This window comes from Carettochelys insculpta, chromosome 9 (assembly GCF_033958435.1).
Source record: "Carettochelys insculpta isolate YL-2023 chromosome 9, ASM3395843v1, whole genome shotgun sequence".
Lineage (NCBI taxonomy): Eukaryota > Metazoa > Chordata > Testudines > Carettochelyidae > Carettochelys > Carettochelys insculpta.
In genome coordinates this window covers 63,208,480-63,227,978 of record NC_134145.1, presented here as the reverse complement: position 1 = coordinate 63,227,978, position 19,499 = coordinate 63,208,480, and the positions used below count along the sequence as shown (strand labels likewise).

General features: G+C 48.4%; 1 protein-coding gene across 5 annotated transcripts in view; it reads right to left on the bottom strand.

Moving 5' to 3' along the window:
• Positions 1-230: 230 nt before the first annotated feature.
• LOC142017577 (dimethylaniline monooxygenase [N-oxide-forming] 2-like) overlaps positions 231-19,499 on the bottom strand; it is a 35,582-nt gene continuing 16,313 nt past the window's right edge. The window contains exons 5-10 of one of the 5 annotated variants that reach the window (XM_075002594.1): positions 16,889-17,034; positions 15,166-15,365; positions 12,381-12,733; positions 11,189-11,261; positions 5,530-5,593; positions 4,717-4,831 (exon numbers count right to left, since the gene is read on the bottom strand). In XM_075002594.1, coding sequence (XP_074858695.1) covers positions 5,575-5,593; positions 11,189-11,261; positions 12,381-12,733; positions 15,166-15,365; positions 16,889-17,034 — 791 coding nt within the window. In that variant the 3' untranslated portion in view covers positions 4,717-4,831; positions 5,530-5,574. Of the gene's footprint in view, positions 4,832-5,529; positions 5,594-5,632; positions 5,776-10,889; positions 10,996-11,188; positions 11,262-12,380; positions 12,734-15,165; positions 15,366-16,888; positions 17,035-19,499 lie in introns of those variants that run through there. The other 4 variants (XR_012646558.1, XM_075002592.1, XM_075002593.1 and 1 more) reach the window with 4 other exon arrangements.

Here is a 19,499-nt window from a genome sequence, read left to right as displayed (position 1 = left end):
TGGGCGGATTCCTGCGGTCCACGGAGCCGAGAGCGCCCCCTGCAGGACCCTGCGGGAAGTGCCCTTGCAGGGAGGCAGGCGCTGCTGCTGGTGGGGAAACAGTGGGGTTCCCTTACTGGGCGGGGGGGAGCGAACACCGATGAAAAACCGAACACCGGTGAAAATTTTGTTCAAAAATTGCTGTCAGAGCTAAAAACAAACAAACAGCAACATACATATCAAAACCAAAATGAAGTAATTTAATCAGGTATCATAGCAATGAAAAAATAACATTGTATCTGATTTTAATAACAGAAAAATATAATCTGGTTTAAAAACACTGAATTATTTTTCCAAATGCGTGTGGCACACCTGCAAGTTGTTTGCTGAACATCAGTGTTTCCTGGAACATAGCTTAAGAAACACTGCTATAGCACACCTTAGCAATGAGAAGGTGTTGCTGGCTTTCCAACATCCAGGAATCAGGCTCAGAAAATAATGAAATGAGCTTAAAATCACACAATTTTAAAAATAAATGGGCACTCCACTCCCTTCTGCTTTCAGAATTTTCCAGGTGCACACAGGTTGCAGTTCCAATCTTTTCTCTGCAAGGATGAGTGCTTGAAACTAAGACCTCTGCCATTAAAAACTTACACTGACTGACTTAGCTTCACTAGGCTCCGACTAAGGGTCTATTCAAGTGCAAAGTAGATATTCAGGCTTGGGCTGAAACCTGGGTGCTAGGATCCTAGAGGTAGGAAGCAGTGGGAGAAGCCCAGAGTTTGGGCTGAAGCCTGAACTAATAGCTCTACTCCAGGATTACACAGCTCCTTACTCCAAATCCCTCAAGTCTGTCTCAGCTATGGACGTTCATCTGTAGCGCAGAGGTACTCACAGTTGTTCTAACATTATAACTAATTTGGATAGGGGTGTAATTTTTTTTGTTAAAAGAATATATTTATACTAGCACAGTTGTTGTATTGGTGCAAAGGTGCCTTGTAGAAGTATGGCGGATTTTCCTTCCCATACATGAATAATCTGTCCTGGTATAATTGAACCCAAAGAAGGAGGCTGTATCAGGTTAGTGGACCAGTGGTCACAGCTCTGGGCTGGACTCAAGTTAAAGTAAGTAGAGGAGACATAATTATATCCATATAGATAGAGCAGTAGAAGTATGGTGTGTTGACAAGGCCTTACGGTGCTTTTAAAATGAAACCTAGGATCCTCATGTAATCATTTCCAGAAGCTGTGGTGTTAAGTAAACCACTAAATCAGGTGATGCTGACACTGTAGAAGAGTGCTTGTATGAAATCTCATCATGCATCATGTTCTACTTTAAATCCCCAGGTCCTGGAGTCAAGTAATTACATACACCTAGCACTGCCAACCGAGAGCATGCAAAAATCATCAGCTGGGCCCTCAAATAAATCAGAAGACTGGTTTAAAAATTATATTAAAATTTAAATTTGGGGCCTTTCTAACTGCCTGAACCTTTAAGGGTCATACTGTCTAGACTTGCTCTGCAATCCACATGCTGCTTCAATGGGGACTGCCATGAGCAATCAGCACTCACCTGACCTCATGGAGTGGTCCTTGCTTTATGTGTGTGTCACTTTAGAAATACCTTGGGGGGAGTGAACTATGCAGATGGAAACCAGTGGACTCCAGCAATCCTGTGTGCTGGGAACAGCAAACAAAATGTCTTGTGGGCCACATGCAGAACCCCAGTGTGCCACATGTGTCTGGTGGGCCGCAGGTTGTTTCAGAATAGCTGTCGCTATCCTGCTAGGGGCCAACCATGTAGATTTGAGGGCCACCATTTTGACTAACATAGGATCTCTAGAGCTGACAGTGTAAATGTCTACTACAGCTTAAGGTAAAGAGCCAAGTTCTTCAACAGAGAGATGTAAGAGGTCCATGCCCTGTGTCGATTGAGACCCATTCCACACACTGGCCAGAGGATAACATGGGTATTTACTGCCAGGAAGGATGCTCACTATGCTCATGGACATTGTCTTCACTGCAGATTTAACAGGGTGTGAACTGCAAGTTTCTGAAGCAGTGAGTCTGCCCCACGAAAGCTCATCACCTAATAAATTATATTATTAGTCTTTAAAGTGCTCCAGGACTGCTTTTTTGGTTCCTTAACAGTGCTTCACTTTCACACATTAACACCCTTCTCACCTGCCACACCACGAGTCAGTCACCAAGGCTGAGGGTGAGAGCAGCCTTATGTTATGTTTTGTTAAAGCCAGATGACCCCGATGACTGCGCAGTAATTACAGCTATTAGTTTATGGTCCACCGATCCCTTCCTGCAAGCCTCTGTGCAACCAATACAATGCCCTAATGTATAAAAAGGGGTAGGGTGGAATGGGGATGGCAGCTCTGGGCCCACGAAAGGGGCAGGGCCGCAAGCAGAAGGGGCAGAGCTGGGGCAGACTCTTCCTCCTGCCACACACACAGCCAGTCCTTCATAGCTGGCGGACAGGAGCCCCTGGACTGCAGTGATGGACCTTCAGGACCCACAAGGAGTAAAGGAAGTTGACAGAAGCATTTGTACCCATGGACCTCTCAGAGTGGAGACAGTGCTGAAGCTCAAATTAATGTATATCAACTCTAGATAACGTAACTGGAGTTGCATATCTTAGTTAAAACAACCTTAGATAATGGCTTAATTCAGACCATTTCTCCAGTTTGTTAGAATCTTTCCAAATTCAGGTCCTGTCCTTCAAAGCACTTGTAATTTCTTCCACTTTGGTATTACCTGCAAACTTGATGGGTGTTCTCTCTATGCTGTTATCTCAGTCATTCGTGAAGATATTAAATAGAACCAGACCCAAGACATCCTGGCAGGACAGCCCTTCCAGACTGCTTTTTTGTTTTGGTAGAAGACAGACTAACACGGCTATCTCTCTCACACGTTGCTGTCCCTGTTCAAACCACGTGTTAATGTGCCAAATTTGACCATGCATGTTAGTTCTGAGCATTCCCTCTGTAGACGGTTGTTAAAGTCCCTTTTCAGTAGAACACAGACTTTCTGATCTTTAACAGAATGGCCCACTCCATTACAGTGCTGGCTAACAGGTTGGTGTATCTGGCATTTTTTTATGTCTGTTCTATGTCCATTCATTCTTTGTTGAAGAGCATTTGCACTCTGTCCTATATACATGGTGTGTGGGCATTGTTGGCACATGCTGGCATCCATGATATTAGTTGAGGAACAGGAGAATGTGCCTGTGATTCTGTAATTAGGATGATCTAGATGGTGCCTGGTCCTGCCATGAGGGCAGGGGACTGGACTTGATGGCCTCATGAGGTTCCTTCTAGTTGTTGGATTCTATAATTGTAAGAGTGTAAATGCCACTAAAATCAGATGCTAAAGATTTGCATCCTCCTTGTTTAGTTAGAAATTTACTTTATTTATGTATTTGGCCTATGTTATTGGGTTAAGCCCAGCCACAGCGTTCCTCTCCACAAAGTTCAAAGGTCCAGGAAGTTGTCAGTTTTCAGTCCTCAGCAATTTGTGTCCTGGTATGTGGCTGCTCATACGGACATAATGGACTGCGTTCACAATGTCACGCAGACTCCTATGCAGCAGAAATGCTGTGGCTGGTACAAAACCAGTTCACAAAGCCCATGGAGTTCATGGTAAATCAAACATAGATTGATTATGAGTGGGGTCTGGAGCAAGATAATCTTTTTGTTAGAAAGGACTATATAAGGATACGGGCACCGGGGGAACGCAGACCATCACTGGAGGTAAGCGCTACATCTGGTAGCAAGCTTTTACTGGGCCAACACACTACAGGAAAGAACCAGAAAATGATTAGAAACCTATCTATACAACTTCTCTCAGTATGAAGGAGAAGCTATTTTCATAATCCAAGATGAACAAGATGCAGTAAGTAGCCAAACAGGATCAATGAAGGAAGAGAAATGAAGCATTTGACATCTCAGTTGCAATAGTCCAAGATATCAATAGGGTTTGTAATCCCTGCAGCTCTGTTGCTGCATTATCAGAGATTCCTCTCCCAATGGTTGACCCCAGGACCAATTTCATATTAGCTGGAGGGACTGAGTAGGTGTATTTGTAACCCACACACCTATGTGTGGTTAACTGTCCCATGTAGCAGTACCTAGACCACTTCACAGAGAAAGAATAAGTGTCCTCTACAGACTAAGCTGAGTGGCTGCTGGCCTTTAGCTCAAGCTGTAGAGGTGCCGGCACTAAGCTCCAGAGGTCCCACATTTGAGTCTGCCTGTGGGCAGTTATGTATTCTCCACCTGCTGAGGCCAGAGATGGTCTCTGGTGTCAATCAGATTGGAATGAGCTGGGCTGGAGGGGTTTGAGCTGGTGAATAGTTCTGGTCATTTAAGTTATTGTGGTCTAACAGCACAGTTTAGAACCTACCCCTGCTACTCAGAACCTGCCTTTCATGAAGCCCATTTTGCATATGGGAATAGCACCTAAACTCACCCTCTGGAACCACGCCCGAGGGGAGTATTTACAAATAAGTAAACCAGTGCAAAGGAGTGCCGGCAGGCCAAGAATTGCAAGCCAGTGGAAAACTGAAGAGCAGTTGGAAGAATCAGCCATGACTCGAGTCCTCAGGGGCTTCAGCACCCGGTGCCATTGGGTCAGGATGGTGTTTCTGGCAGCGACCCATTCTCCTGGTCCAGTCAGGCGATACTGGCAGGGGGTGCATGGGCCAAAGAAAACTTCCCAGGCCAGCTTGGGATCTGTCAGGAACAGCAGTAGCACGTTGGGTTTTACACCCATACATGAAGCAATTTCGTCCATGTAGCCAATGTAACTCGTCTTCATTCTCCTCTTCTCAACGGCACACCCCCTTCATTAGGAAATAACATAAAGAGGTTACCCTATTGCTATGTAAATCCAACACACGGGCCTGAAGTGCCTTCCTGTTCCCTTGATTTGTTCAAAGCTCAGGGCAAAGCAAATGGTCAGCCATGCAAACCAGATATTAGCTTGCACTAAAGTAATGGCTACAGAATAACACTGAAAACATAGAATCATAGAATCTTAGGGCTGGAAGGACCTCAGCAGGTCATCAAGTCCAGCCCCTGACCAAAGCAGGATCAACCCCCACTAAATCACCCCAGCCAGGACTTTGTCAAGCTGGGATTTAAAAACCTCGAGGGATGGAGATTCCACCACCTCTCTCGGTAACACATTCCAGTGCTTCACCACCCTCCTGGTGGAATAGTTTTTCCTCATATCCAACCTAGACCTCCTGCTTTGTAACTTCAGACCATTGATCCTTGTTCTGCCATTCAGCACTGCTGAGAACAGTCTCTCTCCATCCTCTTTAGAGCCCCCTTTCAGGATGATGAAGGCTGCTATCAAATGGCCCCTCACTCTTCTCTTCTGCAAACTAAGTAAGCCCAAATCCCTCAGCCTCTCCTCATAGGTCATGTGCTCCAGCCCTCTCATCATTTTGGTTACCCTCTGCTGGACCCTCTCCAGTGCGTCCACAAGTCATTTGTCACCGGTTCCTTATGAAGTAGCCTGAGATCACCCACTCACCCCACAAGAGTTCTTTGCTGTCATGTTCGTTAGAGGTGTTTTGATCTAGATCACTAACTTCATCCTAATTTGAACAAACAACCAGGCAGTGTGAGCTACAAGAGTTATTTCATTAGAAGGTGCAACAGTCACTGGGAGTTGGAACACATCCTCTTTCCTTCTGCCTTATGCTTTGTTGTCAAGAGGCTGATCGCCCAGCATCGGAGTTCTCCCACAACTCACAGAGCAGTTCAGGATCCGTCTACGCTGTGAGCGAAAATCAAATTTATTAAACTCGATTTCTTAACACTGGATTTTAGCCATTCAATTTTGAGCATCCTGACCTTCCCACATGCTCCCCACAAAATCGACTTATTGCTGCCATGCACAAGTAGCTTAAATTGAGTGCTGCAGCAGTGTATTGTGGGAACCTATCCCACAGTTCCCTGAGCCCCATAGCATTCTGGCTATTTTCACTGGAGCAGCATGGGAAAAAATGTCCCACAAGTAGATGTGGGTAGCTGACGACATCTTCCCACGTTTCTTTCCCCTCTTTCTCCTGCTGCGTTAAACAAGCGTCCCTTTTTCCAACCAGGGGCCTGGCTTGCCTTATAAGAGCTGCACTTTTTATAATTGAGGAGAGGGAAGGAAGGGGGTTGTAAACCTGTCCAAACCAACAGGTTTTTGAAAATGGGATGCAAAAGCACTGGATCTTTGCAGGCTTGGATCTGGATTTAGACCTCCTGGTGAAGAAGACCCTTGAAAGAAGAATATGTTTAAGTAGACACCAGTGCTGCGCTGAAACTTGAATGAATCACTGAAATAGTACTAACAGCTCGGTGTGGCTAAAAGACCCCCAGAACACAGCCAGGTTTGGACCTGCCAAACAGTACCCTCAGAACAAGAATATTCCTCGCTGCAAGCCTTACTTCGAGCGCTGTGGTAATTGTATAGCTACTACATTGCCTTCATTGAAACATGTACAGCTTGGGGTGGCTAAAAGGCTCCCAGCTACACCCAGCACCCGAAAATCACGACCACTGAGGGAGACCTCCCCTGGGTGGCTAAAAGACCCCAGGCTACAGCCAGCCCCGAAAATCATGACTGCTGAGGGAGACTGCCCCCAGGCAGCTAAAAGACCCCTGACTATAGCCAGCCCCTTGGCCTTTGGATAAAGCCCATGCAAAAAATTTGGGCTCAGTGGACAGCCACTCTACTGACAAAATATTCTCTTTTGTTGACCGAAAATTATGTCCACCGAGGGAGACGTCCCCCGGCGGATAAAAGATCCCAGACTACAGCCAGCACCTGGAAATTGTGACCCTCACCACGCACATGCTGCCTGGCAACTTACACACCACATCCCTTTATTGGCTCAGGGTCAAGCCACGTGATGCGGCTGGGCGCAGGAAAGCTATAGCTTGCGTGGCGCCTCTGGGGGAAGGGGCTGGTGGAGTCAGGACAAAATGTAAGCGGCTGGAAAGAAGTTTTTCATCCAAGCATGCCCCCCCCCGCCCCCACATACTAACTGCCACGTGACGTGGGCAAGGGAAAGTTCCAGAATGCGTGGCGCCTCTTGAGGAGGGAAGGGAGGGGGTGTGGGGAGCAGGAGATTATGTCAACGGCTGAAAAGAAATTTCTCATCCTATCCGACACGCATGACCCCCACCCACAGCCTAGCTGCCACATGGTGCAGGGAGGCAGCGGCTGGCACCAGGCAACCGAGAAATAAAAGGCAGCTAGGAGGGGTATACGCAGAACCACAGACCCCACAGCTGCACTACTAACAAACAAAAAGAAAAGATTTTTCAGCCTCTCGTGACCCTTCAGCCACTGGCTTCCAGGTGCTGAATTGAAACAGATTTCCTGTGGCCTAATGCCTGCGCACTGGGAGCAGCGGAGATGGAAGAGGCCAGAGTGGAGAACTGTGGGGCTTTGTGGGGCACATACGGGACATGCCTGGAGGCCAACAAATTCGATTTAAAGACCTGGCGCTTCCTCACTACCCTTCATTCGGAATTTTACATTCGACCTGAACGCTACACCCGTCAGGTTACTACAAATATTATATCAAGATTACATTGATTTTAGCGCTCCATAGATCGAGCTAATGGAACTTAGTAGCCGTGTCTACACGTGCACGCTACTTCGAAGTAGCGGCACTAACTTCGAAACAGTGCCCGTCACGGCTACACGCGCTGGGCGCTATTTAGAAGTTAACTTCGACGTTAGGCGGCGAGACGTCAAAGTCGCTAACCCCATGAGGGGATCGGAATAGCGCCCTACTTCGACGTTCAACGTCGAAGTAGGGACCGTGTAGTCATTGCGCGTCTCGCAACTTCGAAATAGCGGGGTCCGCCATGGCGACCATCAGCTGAGGGGTTGAGAGATGCTCTCTCTCCAGCCCCTGCAGGGCTCTATGGTCACCGTGGGCAGCAGCCCTTAGCCCAGGGCTTCTGGCTGCTGCTGTGGAAGCTGGGGATCCATGCTGCAGGCACAGGGTCTGCAACCAGTTGTCGGCTCTGTGTATCTTGTGTTGTTTAATGCAACTGTGTCTGGGAGGGGCCCTTTAAGGGAGCGGCTTGCTGTTGAGTCCGCCCTGTGACCCTGTCTGCAGCTGTGCCTGGCACTCTTATTTCTATGTGTGCTACTTTGGCGTGTAGACGTTCCCTCGCAGCGCCTATTTCGATGTGGTGCCGCGCAACGTCGAAGTTGAACATCGACGTTGCCAGCCCTGGAGGACGTGTAGACGTTGCTACTTCGAAATAAGCTACTTCGATGTAGGCTTCACGTGTAGACGTAGCCAGTGAGGACAGGCACTTGGAAAAATTGGGCTAATTGCCTTAAAGATCAATATTATCTCATAGTGTAGACGTAGCCTCGGCACCAAGAACCATGGGGTATGTTCCCAGGCGTCATGGTGTGTTGTACGGATACAACCTCAGCCTCTCTAGGCCTGCAGCGGCACAGGGAGCTGCACAGCAAGGGGACTGAGGCTGCTTTCCTATTGGCTTGGGCAGGAGGTCCCAGCCAGAAACTTCATGGACAAGCTGGACTGGCCCCTGTGCGACTCTGGAGCTGGAGCACCCCCGGTGTGTGTGTGTGTGTGTGTGGGTGGGTGTGTGGGTGTGTGTGCGGGGGGCGGGGGGTGTAGTACGCTCCTCAGCAGCATGGGGAGGAAGCTATTTTCCGACTCTCCTTCTCAGAAGCCTGGCCCTGACTCAGAAGCCCCGCTCCACTGCAGGAAGCCTGAGCACCCAGAATCAGGGGCAACTCAAGATGGCAAAACCCACAGGCCTCTCCTGCCCTGGAGGCTGGAAACCGGCCCTGGCTCAATCTGCTTGGGACATCAGCCAGCCAGCTGTGAAGCTGCCCACGGTAATGCCAGCCTGGCCCTCAATCTCTGGCCGCATTATAAGAACTGGGCCCATGGAGGCTTTGGGGGTGGCCAGGGCTGCAACACAGGTCAGGGGTCCATTTTAATACCAGCCCCAAGTCGGTCTCCCATCCTCCTTCCTTAGTTCCCCCCCTGTGCTGGCGGTGTTGGCCCAGGCCCCAGGCTCCCCTTCTTCTCAGTACCTTTTCCAGTTCTAACATTGCTTTTAGCTTCACTAGGAGTTTGCTTCAAGGCTTATGTTGAGACCAAACCTTTTTTATTTTTTTGTAATGCAGACAAGGCCCCAGTCCTGGTGAAGGAGGACAATTGTTGGGCTGACGGGTTTTGAAGGTCTTAGATCAGAGTCTACAATGCGCAAGCAAAGATCATTCTTAGTGTCCTGCATAGCTCCTATTTCATGGTTCTCTCCCAGCCCAAGGGAAGATGTTTGCCCCCCGTCATCCCTCGCCTGGATTCCAGGTACATAGAGGCAAGCAATGGGAATTGCAACATAGCCAGAAAAGCAGAAGGGCCAAGTGTGTCCCCTGGCGCTCCAGCGTGGCCATGGAGGGAAATTCCTTGGGAATGTAAATAACTTCGGCTGGTGGGATCCCCCAGAACTAAGGAGTGGTTACTATAAGGGCATTTTGCATGCTGTGTTGCAATTGCCGGAGGATTCCCCCGGCAATCCCAACAGGCCTGGCTTTAATAGGCACTAATGTAGAATGCTGCATGCACTGTTCTACCTTTGGCCTCTTCATAGCGGCCCGCCTGCAGAACGCCACCCAGTGTTACAGCCAGTGGACATCTCCACTCCCCACTGTTCCTTCAGAACAAGAAAGAAGGGCAATTCCCGCACAGGAAACAGCTGCCCTTTCTTTCCAGCCACAAGATGGTGCCACTGCCTTAGAGGAAAAGATTAATTTCAGGGCAAGAGTGAATCAAATAAATCCTAAATACCTAAAAGACTGTTCCAAGGAGGAGGGAGAAAAATTATTCTCCCTAACTTCTGACAGATATAGGACAAGAAGCAATGGGCTTGAATTGAAGCAACTCCCTAAATGCCAGTGTGGTTAACCACGGGAACACGTTGCTGAGGGAGATTGTGGAATCTCCATCGTTGGAGGCGTTTAAGAGTAGGTTGGGTAGACATCAAGCAGGGATGATCTAGATGGTGCTTGGTCCTGCAGTGAGGACAGGGAACTGGACTTGATGACCTCTCAAGGTCCCTTCCAGTTCTAGTGTTCTATGATTCTGTTTCAAACTGTGCGACGCTCTCCTGGTTTTGTTCTGTTGCCATTCAAGCCCGGGTCTAGTTTTATCAACAAGTCTGTGATTCCCCTGAACTCCCTGGGGTCAGTTTCCCAGTAGAGATGGACCTATTTTGAGTGCTGTGGTGTCAAACTGGGGCTGTGTCCGGGTGGTTTTGAATCCCTGTGAAACTCAGGTTCATTGAGTTTCACAGACTGGCAGGAGGGCATGAATTAAATCAAAGAAACGTTTCAATGAACTCCAGTAAGTCCAGCCCCCTCCAGTCAGTAGCACCAGTGAGTGGTGTTTGAGGGTCACAGAAATGCGCACGTCTCCCTGCAGTTGGAGGCATCTGTGCAGGGTGTGTGGACACACCCCAGCTAGCTGTTGTCTGGTACCAGCAGCCAGTCAAGCTACGGCTACCCGGTCTTCAGCACTGTCTGCGCAAGCCAAGCTGGCACCCTGGACGGCTACTTCAGAGGCTAATCTGTGCTGCTGCGGCCAGGTTACAGCTAGCACGGTACGTCTACACACCCTGCAACCACACCTCCGACCGCACTGGAGACATACCCTAGGCTAGAACAGTGTCCCCAATGCTCTTCGTTAGCTGTTTGGTTCCACAGAAGGAGAATTAAAAGCTAAACTCCAAATGGACTTTTCTACTGCAACTTTTCCTGTCTGTCTATTAATTTAGCTAGTGGGTCAGGAGAAGGCTGGTCCCATGGTTAGAGTGTTAGTCTGGAACCTGACAGACCTGAGCCCTGCTCCTCCACAGACACGTCACTTGGTCTCTAGGGCTCAAGTCCTCAAAGCTTCCTCACTTCCTGAAAGGGTCAGCTGAAGTGCCTCACTTTATCCATCTGTAAAATAGGGATAACAGCATTGCCTTGCCTTACAGGACTTTCATGAGGTTAATTACAGTAAATCAACATGAGGCACTCAGGTGCTCTGGTGACATCTAGGTGGAGGGCCCCTCGTCCCCTGTTCAGCAGTGATGTTGCTGGCTGGAGTCCTATACCCTGCACATGGAATAGAGTGAGTAACATTTCTTACTGTTTCATTAGCTGTTGCTGCTTCTTGGCGACTTCGGCCATCATCCTGCTGGCAGGAGGGAGCTGATTCAACCCTGGGAACATAAGAGAAAGCAGAGAATATAATACCACTTTGCACGGCTGATCCCTAAATCCTCAGACCAGTTGGTCCACGATGAACTCCTTCAGGACTGGACAATATTTACAAAGAGTTGAGCCAAGTATTAAGGGCCAGGTCCTCAGCTGGTGCACACAATCTCTGCTCTGCTGAAGCAAACAGAGCCAGGTCAGTTCACACAGCCGAGGCCCTGGGTAGGATGGCAGCGGTTAGTGTGTTGATTGTCTGAGGAGTTATGCTCTGCCTAGTGTCATGCTGGTGCCGCAGCTCATGTTCTATGAGTGTTAACTCTGGGAAGTAGGTGCCCATGAATCAGCACGTCAACATTTTGTACCCACCGTGCACAGGTGCTTATGATGAAACACAACAGCAAAAAGCCTGGCTTCTTGCCAGAGAGCCACATCCTCACTGGGCTCGGTCCTTACGGCCTCATAACGGACAGTGGAATCAAAGAGAGTTTTGCCTGAGTACAGAATCAAGATCTGGCCTATTGGCTGCAACGGGACCACTCAATAAGCATCTTCAGAGCCGGAGCCTGTGGTGCACCACTCCTATCAAGATGTGGCACATGCCTCTCTGTCACCAGTCTGTGGTACTGAGCCCTGACCCAGACTCATCCCCAGGGTTCTATTTTTTCCATCCATCTGCAGAATAATTTTTGTTATCTGCACTCAGGCATGTGTGGATGTGCACCACACATCCTGCCCTCTCTGGGTGCTCTGCTCATCAGCTGGGTGGCATTCTAATCTCTCCCGGGCGGCCGCCCAAGTGTACAACTCACAGGGAGCCCTGGTCATCACATCAGATACTACTGTTCCTACATCAAGGTACATCTGTTTTGCAGCTGGAGGTGTAGTTCCCAGCTTGCGTAGAAGCCCCTGCATCTTTCATCTAGCTAGTGTGCTAAAAATAGCTGCAGTAGCACACGCAGCGAAAAGGGCTAGCCGGGACTGCAGCCAGGCAGCTAGATTATGCTGCTGTGGTTGCATGGCTATTTTTAGTCCACCAGCTAGATCAAAGCTAGTGTGGGTACATCTGCGTGAGTGAGGAGGGACAGCTGCAGCTGCAGCCCAGATGAGCCTGAAGTTCTGCTTACCTTTAAAGACCCTTGTGGCCCAGCGGGCCTGGAGTTCTGTTCCAGCCATGATAGATCCCGTTAGCTCTATTAAGCCAAGGACAGCCAGTGTTGGCTTCTCCAATTGGGGCGGGAAGACCTGTTTGTAAAGGGTGTGCTTGCTTCTGCAGAGACTGCGAAGAGACTCTTCCAGGAAGGGAAAGGAGAAAATGAATCCAGTGGCAAAGACAACTGCATCGACGTTCTCCTCAACAGTACCGTCTTCAAAGGTGGCGGAGCTTTCCGTAAACCTCTCCACATTTGGCTTCACCACAACAGCACCACAGAGGATGCAGCTTGGCAGCTCATCGTTCACAATTAAGCTAGCATTTAGACTGGCACATAGAGGGGAGAGAGTGAGACAGAGAAATTGAGTGTGGTGTTCACTTGGACATGGTGTATGAAAAGGAACCACAGCAGGGCTGGAATTCTGTCTACACTACACTGGTTCGTGAGCTGTGGAAGACAAGACATCAAGCAGCTAGGTGCTCTGGGGTGAGGTGTGTAGATGGGACTACCATTTATTGGCTAAATTCTCTCTTGCCCCAAAGTCTGCTTCTTCCTAGGATGGGGAACAACTGGTGAGTCCCTGACCCTCAAGAAGCTGTGGCCGAAGACAGAGCAGTCTAATTTTGCTCTAACTTAGGACCCCTGGCTCTGATCCCTAAAGCATCACAGTGCAATGGGGCCAGGGTGAGCAGAGCATCCCACCTGGGTGTGGGTGGAGAAGATGGCTGGGTTGATACCCACTGAGAGTCAGCCAGTCAGACGTAGTCCTAGTCCGCCTCCTTCAGGCTGTGCAAAGGGGCATCTGTCATGTTTTTCATTTGCTTTTTCATGTTGATGGCTTTTCACTCAAAGACATATGACTGAGCCAGCACCTCATGTCATGCAGACAACCAAACTGTACTCAGAACACAGTGATCCTAAGTTCCTGTCATTGCTCTTGGATGAATGTGAACCGTACTGTAGATGCTACAGGGTCTCTGTAAGGTGCCACAGGACGTCTTGTCGATTTTGTGGCTCCAGACTAACATAGCTCCCCTGCTGACACTTGTCAGCCTTATGAGCGGGGCTGGGCAAATCACCCACTGAAGAAAAATTGTTTTAGGTGGAACTGAAACCAAGAGTTTTTCTCCTCAGCAAAACCACCTTCCTCTCAACCCACCTCCCTCATCATAATTTTGGATTGAACAAAACGTTTTGTTTAGCCTGAGACGTAGGGTGACCATATTCCCATGGGCTAAATACTGGACACCCTTCTTCCCACCCAGACCTCTCACCTCCAGCCTGCTCCTGGCCCCCCCACAACCCACAGCTGCACCTTACCTCACGCCCAAACCCCAGCCCCAGCATGCTCCTGCATCCTCCCTCCCAGCCAGACCTCCCACACCCCCGGCTCACTGGGGCTGGGGAGAGAAACAAGCCTGCAGCAGGCTCTTGAGGGCTTGGTGCTGCAGACTCCAGAGGGCTCTGGCCCTAGCCCCACGCTGCACAGGGCTCCAGGGCAGGGGGGCTCCAGTCCTGTGGGATGTCCGGGGAGGACTTCGGTCCCACACAGTACCAGGCTCCAGCCCTGGCCCTGTGATGCAGTGAGGGCTGGGCGGGGGGTGATGCCGCCCTTGTGCCACATAGAGCTCTGGCCCCAGGTCTGCAGCAGGGGCCACCCAGTAGGGGTTCAGCCCCAGCTCCCGCTCAGCCCCGTGATGTGGCAGGGGTTGTAGGGCAGGGGTCTGGCCCCGCACCGTGCAGGGCTCTGGCCATAGTAGGGCTCTGGGTCCATCTCAGCCCTGTGGCAGGGTCTGGGGGTGGAGGGGGCTCCGGCGATGGCCCCAGCCCTGCACTGCGATGGCCCAGCTCCCTGGCTTCAGCCCCCACTTTCCCGCCCCCTGGCTCCGTCCCCAGCCCAACCACGCACCTGAGCAAGGCTGGGGCTGGCAGTGGCGTCCCAGTGGTGCGGCAGCCAGGGAGCTACATTTTAAAATGGTGGTAGCAAGAAAAAAAGCCCTGGAAGTTTCCAGCCTGCACAGGAAAGAGTCACCGGGGGATGGCGGGGGGGCAAGTACGGGACAATGGGTCCCATTTACAAAATAAGTTGGGGCGCCTTTTTGACTCCCTAAATACGGGACCATCCCACCTAATATGGGACGGATGGTCACCCCGCTGAAACAATTGTTTTAGTTTTCTTTCTTGTTTGGGTTTTTTTTCAGAGGTTTGTAAAAATGCATTGATTTTATTAAATCTACATAGAATTCCAAAAGTAAACCACTTCCCAAAATAAAAACGGGAAGCATTTCAAGTTGGAAATGCCAAAACACAAACATGTTGATTATTTCCAGAAATGTTTTTTTTTTTTTCATTTTTTGGCCAAAATTATTTGTCACATTTGACCCAAATTAACAAATGGTTTGTTGGCTCCAATCTGCATTTTTGCAGTTAAAAAAGTTTGCATGTATATTTTTTTCTCTGATCTCTTCTCCCGAGATACCAGTCTCCTGTCTTCTGTAAGGTAATGTTCTAAATGCATAAATTACAGATCCAATTGGTGTCTGTTACACTGTTACCTAGAAGTGGCAGCTGTCAGTCTTGCTGATAAGCATCAAAGTACACAAAAATAGCACTAATATGAAAAATTGTCACTGTCTGTAGGCAGGTGTTAACCCGTAAATTAGAATTGCCTATAAGAAGAGAGCAATGTAGGGCTTTGCTAATCTGTAACTATTCCCCAAATGCAATGGGAGATTTGCTCTGAAAACAAAGACAGCACCTTGTCTGTGGAATCAAGCCATAAGTGGCGTGGTCAAACCATTTATTCAAAATCTTCAGCCTTAGAGGGCTCTTTATGGCTGATGGGAGGAACCTGTCAAGGCAATTCTGGAAGCGAGTGGTGTACATCAAGTCAACAGGGAAGCCACGGTCTGAAATACGACTGATCACCCAGGTGCCACTTCTGGTGCTGAGAAACACCTGGAAAATAATGGAGGCCTGAGAAATCTGTTGCCTGGGAATCTGAGTTATTATTATTACTTTTGTTTTCACTGTCAGATCACATCTTGCATGTTCACTAGGAAGCCTTCAGCATGAAAGGGTAGCGAGCTAACTGGAAGTCCCAAGATAAAGAGTCTGGGGCAAGGAACCAGGCTGGGGATGAACAAATCCATTCACAATGTTGCTAACTCCTAGCGGCTGCGAAACCACCAATTTATCTGCTAAACTGACTTGCAGAATGCTCCAGGAAATTGAAGCGTATCTTTTTATAGCTCTTGGTTTGAACCTGTGTGCGCTGGGCATTGCCCAAGCTTGGCATGTGCTCAGCTACCAATTAGTTCACACCATTCTAATATTGTCTGGCATCTTTCCTGAGACACTGTTCATGGGCAACAAGAAGTCCTGTGGCACCGTATAGACTAACAGATATTTTGGAGCATCAGCTTCTGTGGGCAAAGACCTGCTTACAAAAGCTGATGCTCCAAAGTATGTTAGTCTACAAGGTGCCACAGGACTTGTTGTTTCTGAAGCTACAGACTAACTTGGCTCCCCCTCTGATATTTGTTCGTGGGCAGTAATTAGAGGGTTTTTTTTTGTTTGTTTGTTTTTTTAAGACCTCAAGATACTACAGGTTGAAACGCTCTTGTCCAGCACTTTGTCATGTGCCAATATCTGTAATCTGGCATGATTTTAATTAGCCAGACAACCACATATCACGGATGTGGCCAAGTTTCCTGTGGTTCCATAAAGTTTGTTTCCAGCTACCACTCCTGGCTCTCTGTGTTCTGTGCTTTTATTTAGCTCTAATTTACTCCTAGAAGTCTTCTAAGAACTCTATAAGCAGTGGGACTGTTGGTAATGTGCTAGAAAACGTCGACCTCCTGTCATCTGGCAAATTCTCTTGTCTGGCACCGGTCAGGTCCCGAGGGCACCAGACGAGAGGGATTCAACCTGTAGCTATGTTTCGTGAGTTGGGGAATGGGTGGGAGAAAAGTTCCAGGTCCTCCTAGTGAGTGTAATGCTATCAGTGAAACCTTCACAACATCCTGACATACATTTCTTTCAAAGAAGGCTCCTTGGCAGCCTGCATAAGGGATTTCGGGGCACATCCGGGACACGAAGGTGCTGGGTTGCATGAGGATAAGGTAGAAACAGAAATGGAGATGGAACTGGGCATGTGGAGACCGGTAGGAGATGGGGATGGGGAAGGCAGGGAAGGGATGGTGGCGGTCACAGGAATGGGTGCTGTCAGTCCAGGACCCTCTGATCTCCTTATAATTCTTTGCCAATTGCATACATCTGGCTGTGATGTGTCCTTGGGACATCCTGCAGTCCAAGTAGCAACGATAGATACTGTAGCTGCAGTTCTGAGAGAGAACCCATGATCGGCACAGCAGGCGCTGTCCAGGATTTGATCTACCTCTGCTTGTGGTTTGCTGGACTGTTACATCCACCCCAAGGTGACTCAACCTCCACATCTCTACAACATCATCGACTGGTACCTGAGCAGCCACCCGACTGATCTCCACAGCGATATCACCTCCAGAATTCCCAACACCAAGCACGAGGACTCTCTTCCCTTTGAAACTGGCAGAGTCTTTGTATTCCCAGCTGTGGAGGTACTGGCCTCTAAAGCGATTTTCTAAGCCTGTGAAGAAAGCGGGGAGCATCCCCTGCCGTTAGATAAATGTGTTTTATCTAATTCCTCTGGGACAGAATTGCTTTAGACTAGGGCTGTCAAGCAATTAAAAATATTAATCACAATTAATGGCATGATTATTAATAATCAATAAGAGAATACCATTTAAATGTTTTCCACATTTTCAAATATATTGATCTAAATTACTACACAATACAAACTATACAGCACTCTAGTTTTGATTACAAATATTTGTACTGTAAAAAAGAAATAAATGTATTTTTCAATTCCCCCATTACAAATACTGCAGTGCAATCTCTTTATGAAACTTGAGTTTACAAATGTAGAATGATGTGTAAAAAATCCCCCGCACTCAGAAATAAAACAATATAATTTTTGAGCATACAAGATCGCTCAGTCCCACTTCTTTTTTCAGCCAATTGCTCAGACAAACAAAATGGTTTACATTTGCAGGAGATAATGCTGCTGGCTCCTTGCTTACAGTGTCACCTGCAAGTGAGAACAGGTGTTTGCATGGCACTGCAAAATGCCAAAGTGTGAAGGGGCATAAGAATGCTTGGAACATCTGGCGAGAACTTGCAAAGTGAACTACAAGAGTGCCATGCATATTCCTGTTCTGTCCTTGTGGTGACATTGTAAATAAAAAGCAGTTTTTATTTCTGTGCCAAAACAATGCCACATTTTTAATCTGGAGTTGCTAATAAGCTGGTATCTATGTTTCATTTTCCTCATTTTCCTCTTATGGCATAGGTTCAGCTGAGACAGCCTGGAATACATAGAAATAAGAACAATGAATTTTCTTAAAGCTTATCTCATAGTGGTGTCCAGCCTCATCCTTTGGAATCTGTTGCAAATTCTGTGCTTGATCCTCAGCTAATATAAATCAGCATAGCTCCACTGACTTCACTCACTACTGTGCCCAGAAGCCACCAATATGGTGTCTTGACAAGCATCCTGTTCTGTCCAATGCTAATAACCACTCAGTGGCGTGCATATGCTCCCTCTGTGCGCTGCTCCAGCTCTGCGCAGACGGCCAGCACAGTAGATATGGAGAGAACTTCCGATGTCCACAAAATCTAATAGAGTGCAAAGGCACCAGTGCCGGTTTATTGTCAATGAAGCACAGACCTAGTGTCCAGGCTTAATGGTTACAGATGCGCTAACACATGTACGTCCGGTGTAATGGATTAGCTTAGTCAGCGATGTGATTTTCCACCGTCCTCTAAGCCGGCCAAAGACTGCCATCTTTATACAAGTATCGGAGGGGTAGCCGTGTTACTCTGGATCTGTAACAGCAATGAAGGGTCCTGTGGCACCTTATAGACTAACAGAAAAGTTTTGAGCATGAGCTTTCATGAGCACAGACTCACTTCAGATTTCCCTGCAGATTTCCAAGACCAGCATCTGATGAAGTGAGTCTGTGCTCACGAAAGCTCATGCTCAAAACTTTCCTGTTAGTCTATAAGGTGCCACAGGACCCTTCGTTGCTGTTACATCTTTATACAAAGATTCAAACAAGTTACTCCCCATCCCTCACGTGTCAAGGTGCCAAACTCTGAGGTACGTGGGTGCCACCCATTATGTTACACATGTTGTTTTGATCAAAACATCACCATCCATCAGGCTCTGATCCTGAACGTGGGTCAGTATGGTCCTGTTACCTAGGGGTGGGGTGTGGGTACCAAGAGGTTTCCTAACCAGGGGTTCTGGTACTCCCCTTCCAGAATATGCTGGCTTACACGTCCTGACCTGGTGCTTCTTTGGAATGTGTGTTCTCTGCAACATCAGCCCTGTCCTTGCCAGATTCCATGAGCTACTTGCACACAGCTCAGCTTTGCTTTACATTAGCAAAGTCTGGACCACTTATCTTGGCCTCAGGTCTCACATCAGGCCTACAATAGAGGAGCGTATGTTTCAGGCCCTCTCCTTACTACAGCTACAACCAGTTCACACCAGCAGAGGATCTGGCCCTCTAGATTTTCATCTTGCCATGAAAGATGATTCAGTCAAGTGCCTGTTCCGTTAAGGGGTTATAAAAAACGTCTCTCCTGTGGATGCTAATCACAGGGGGTGGGGCTTCCCAAAGTGAGGCTGGGCATTCAGCACGGCAGGAAGCCCCGGTGAATGAGTCAGGCAGATTTTCTCTGTAGTTGCAAAGCCACACGCTTTCTCCCTGTAGATCTGGGAAAGCTCAATTCTGTAATGTCAGACTGGTGATCCCTCAGGCAGTCCTTTTTGGTTTGTGCTTTACCTGCCCCACATTACGCCACCCTCCCAGCAGGGGCTAGTCAATGACCTCATTGGCAGCCTCATCAGTGAGGCCAGAGCTGAAAGGGCATTGGGAATAAAATGCCCTCATACTCCAGAGACCATCTCTGCTGGGCAGGTTGAAAGGACACAAGGCAGGGCACTGCAGAGGAGATGGGAGCCATGATCCTATCCATAAGTAAACT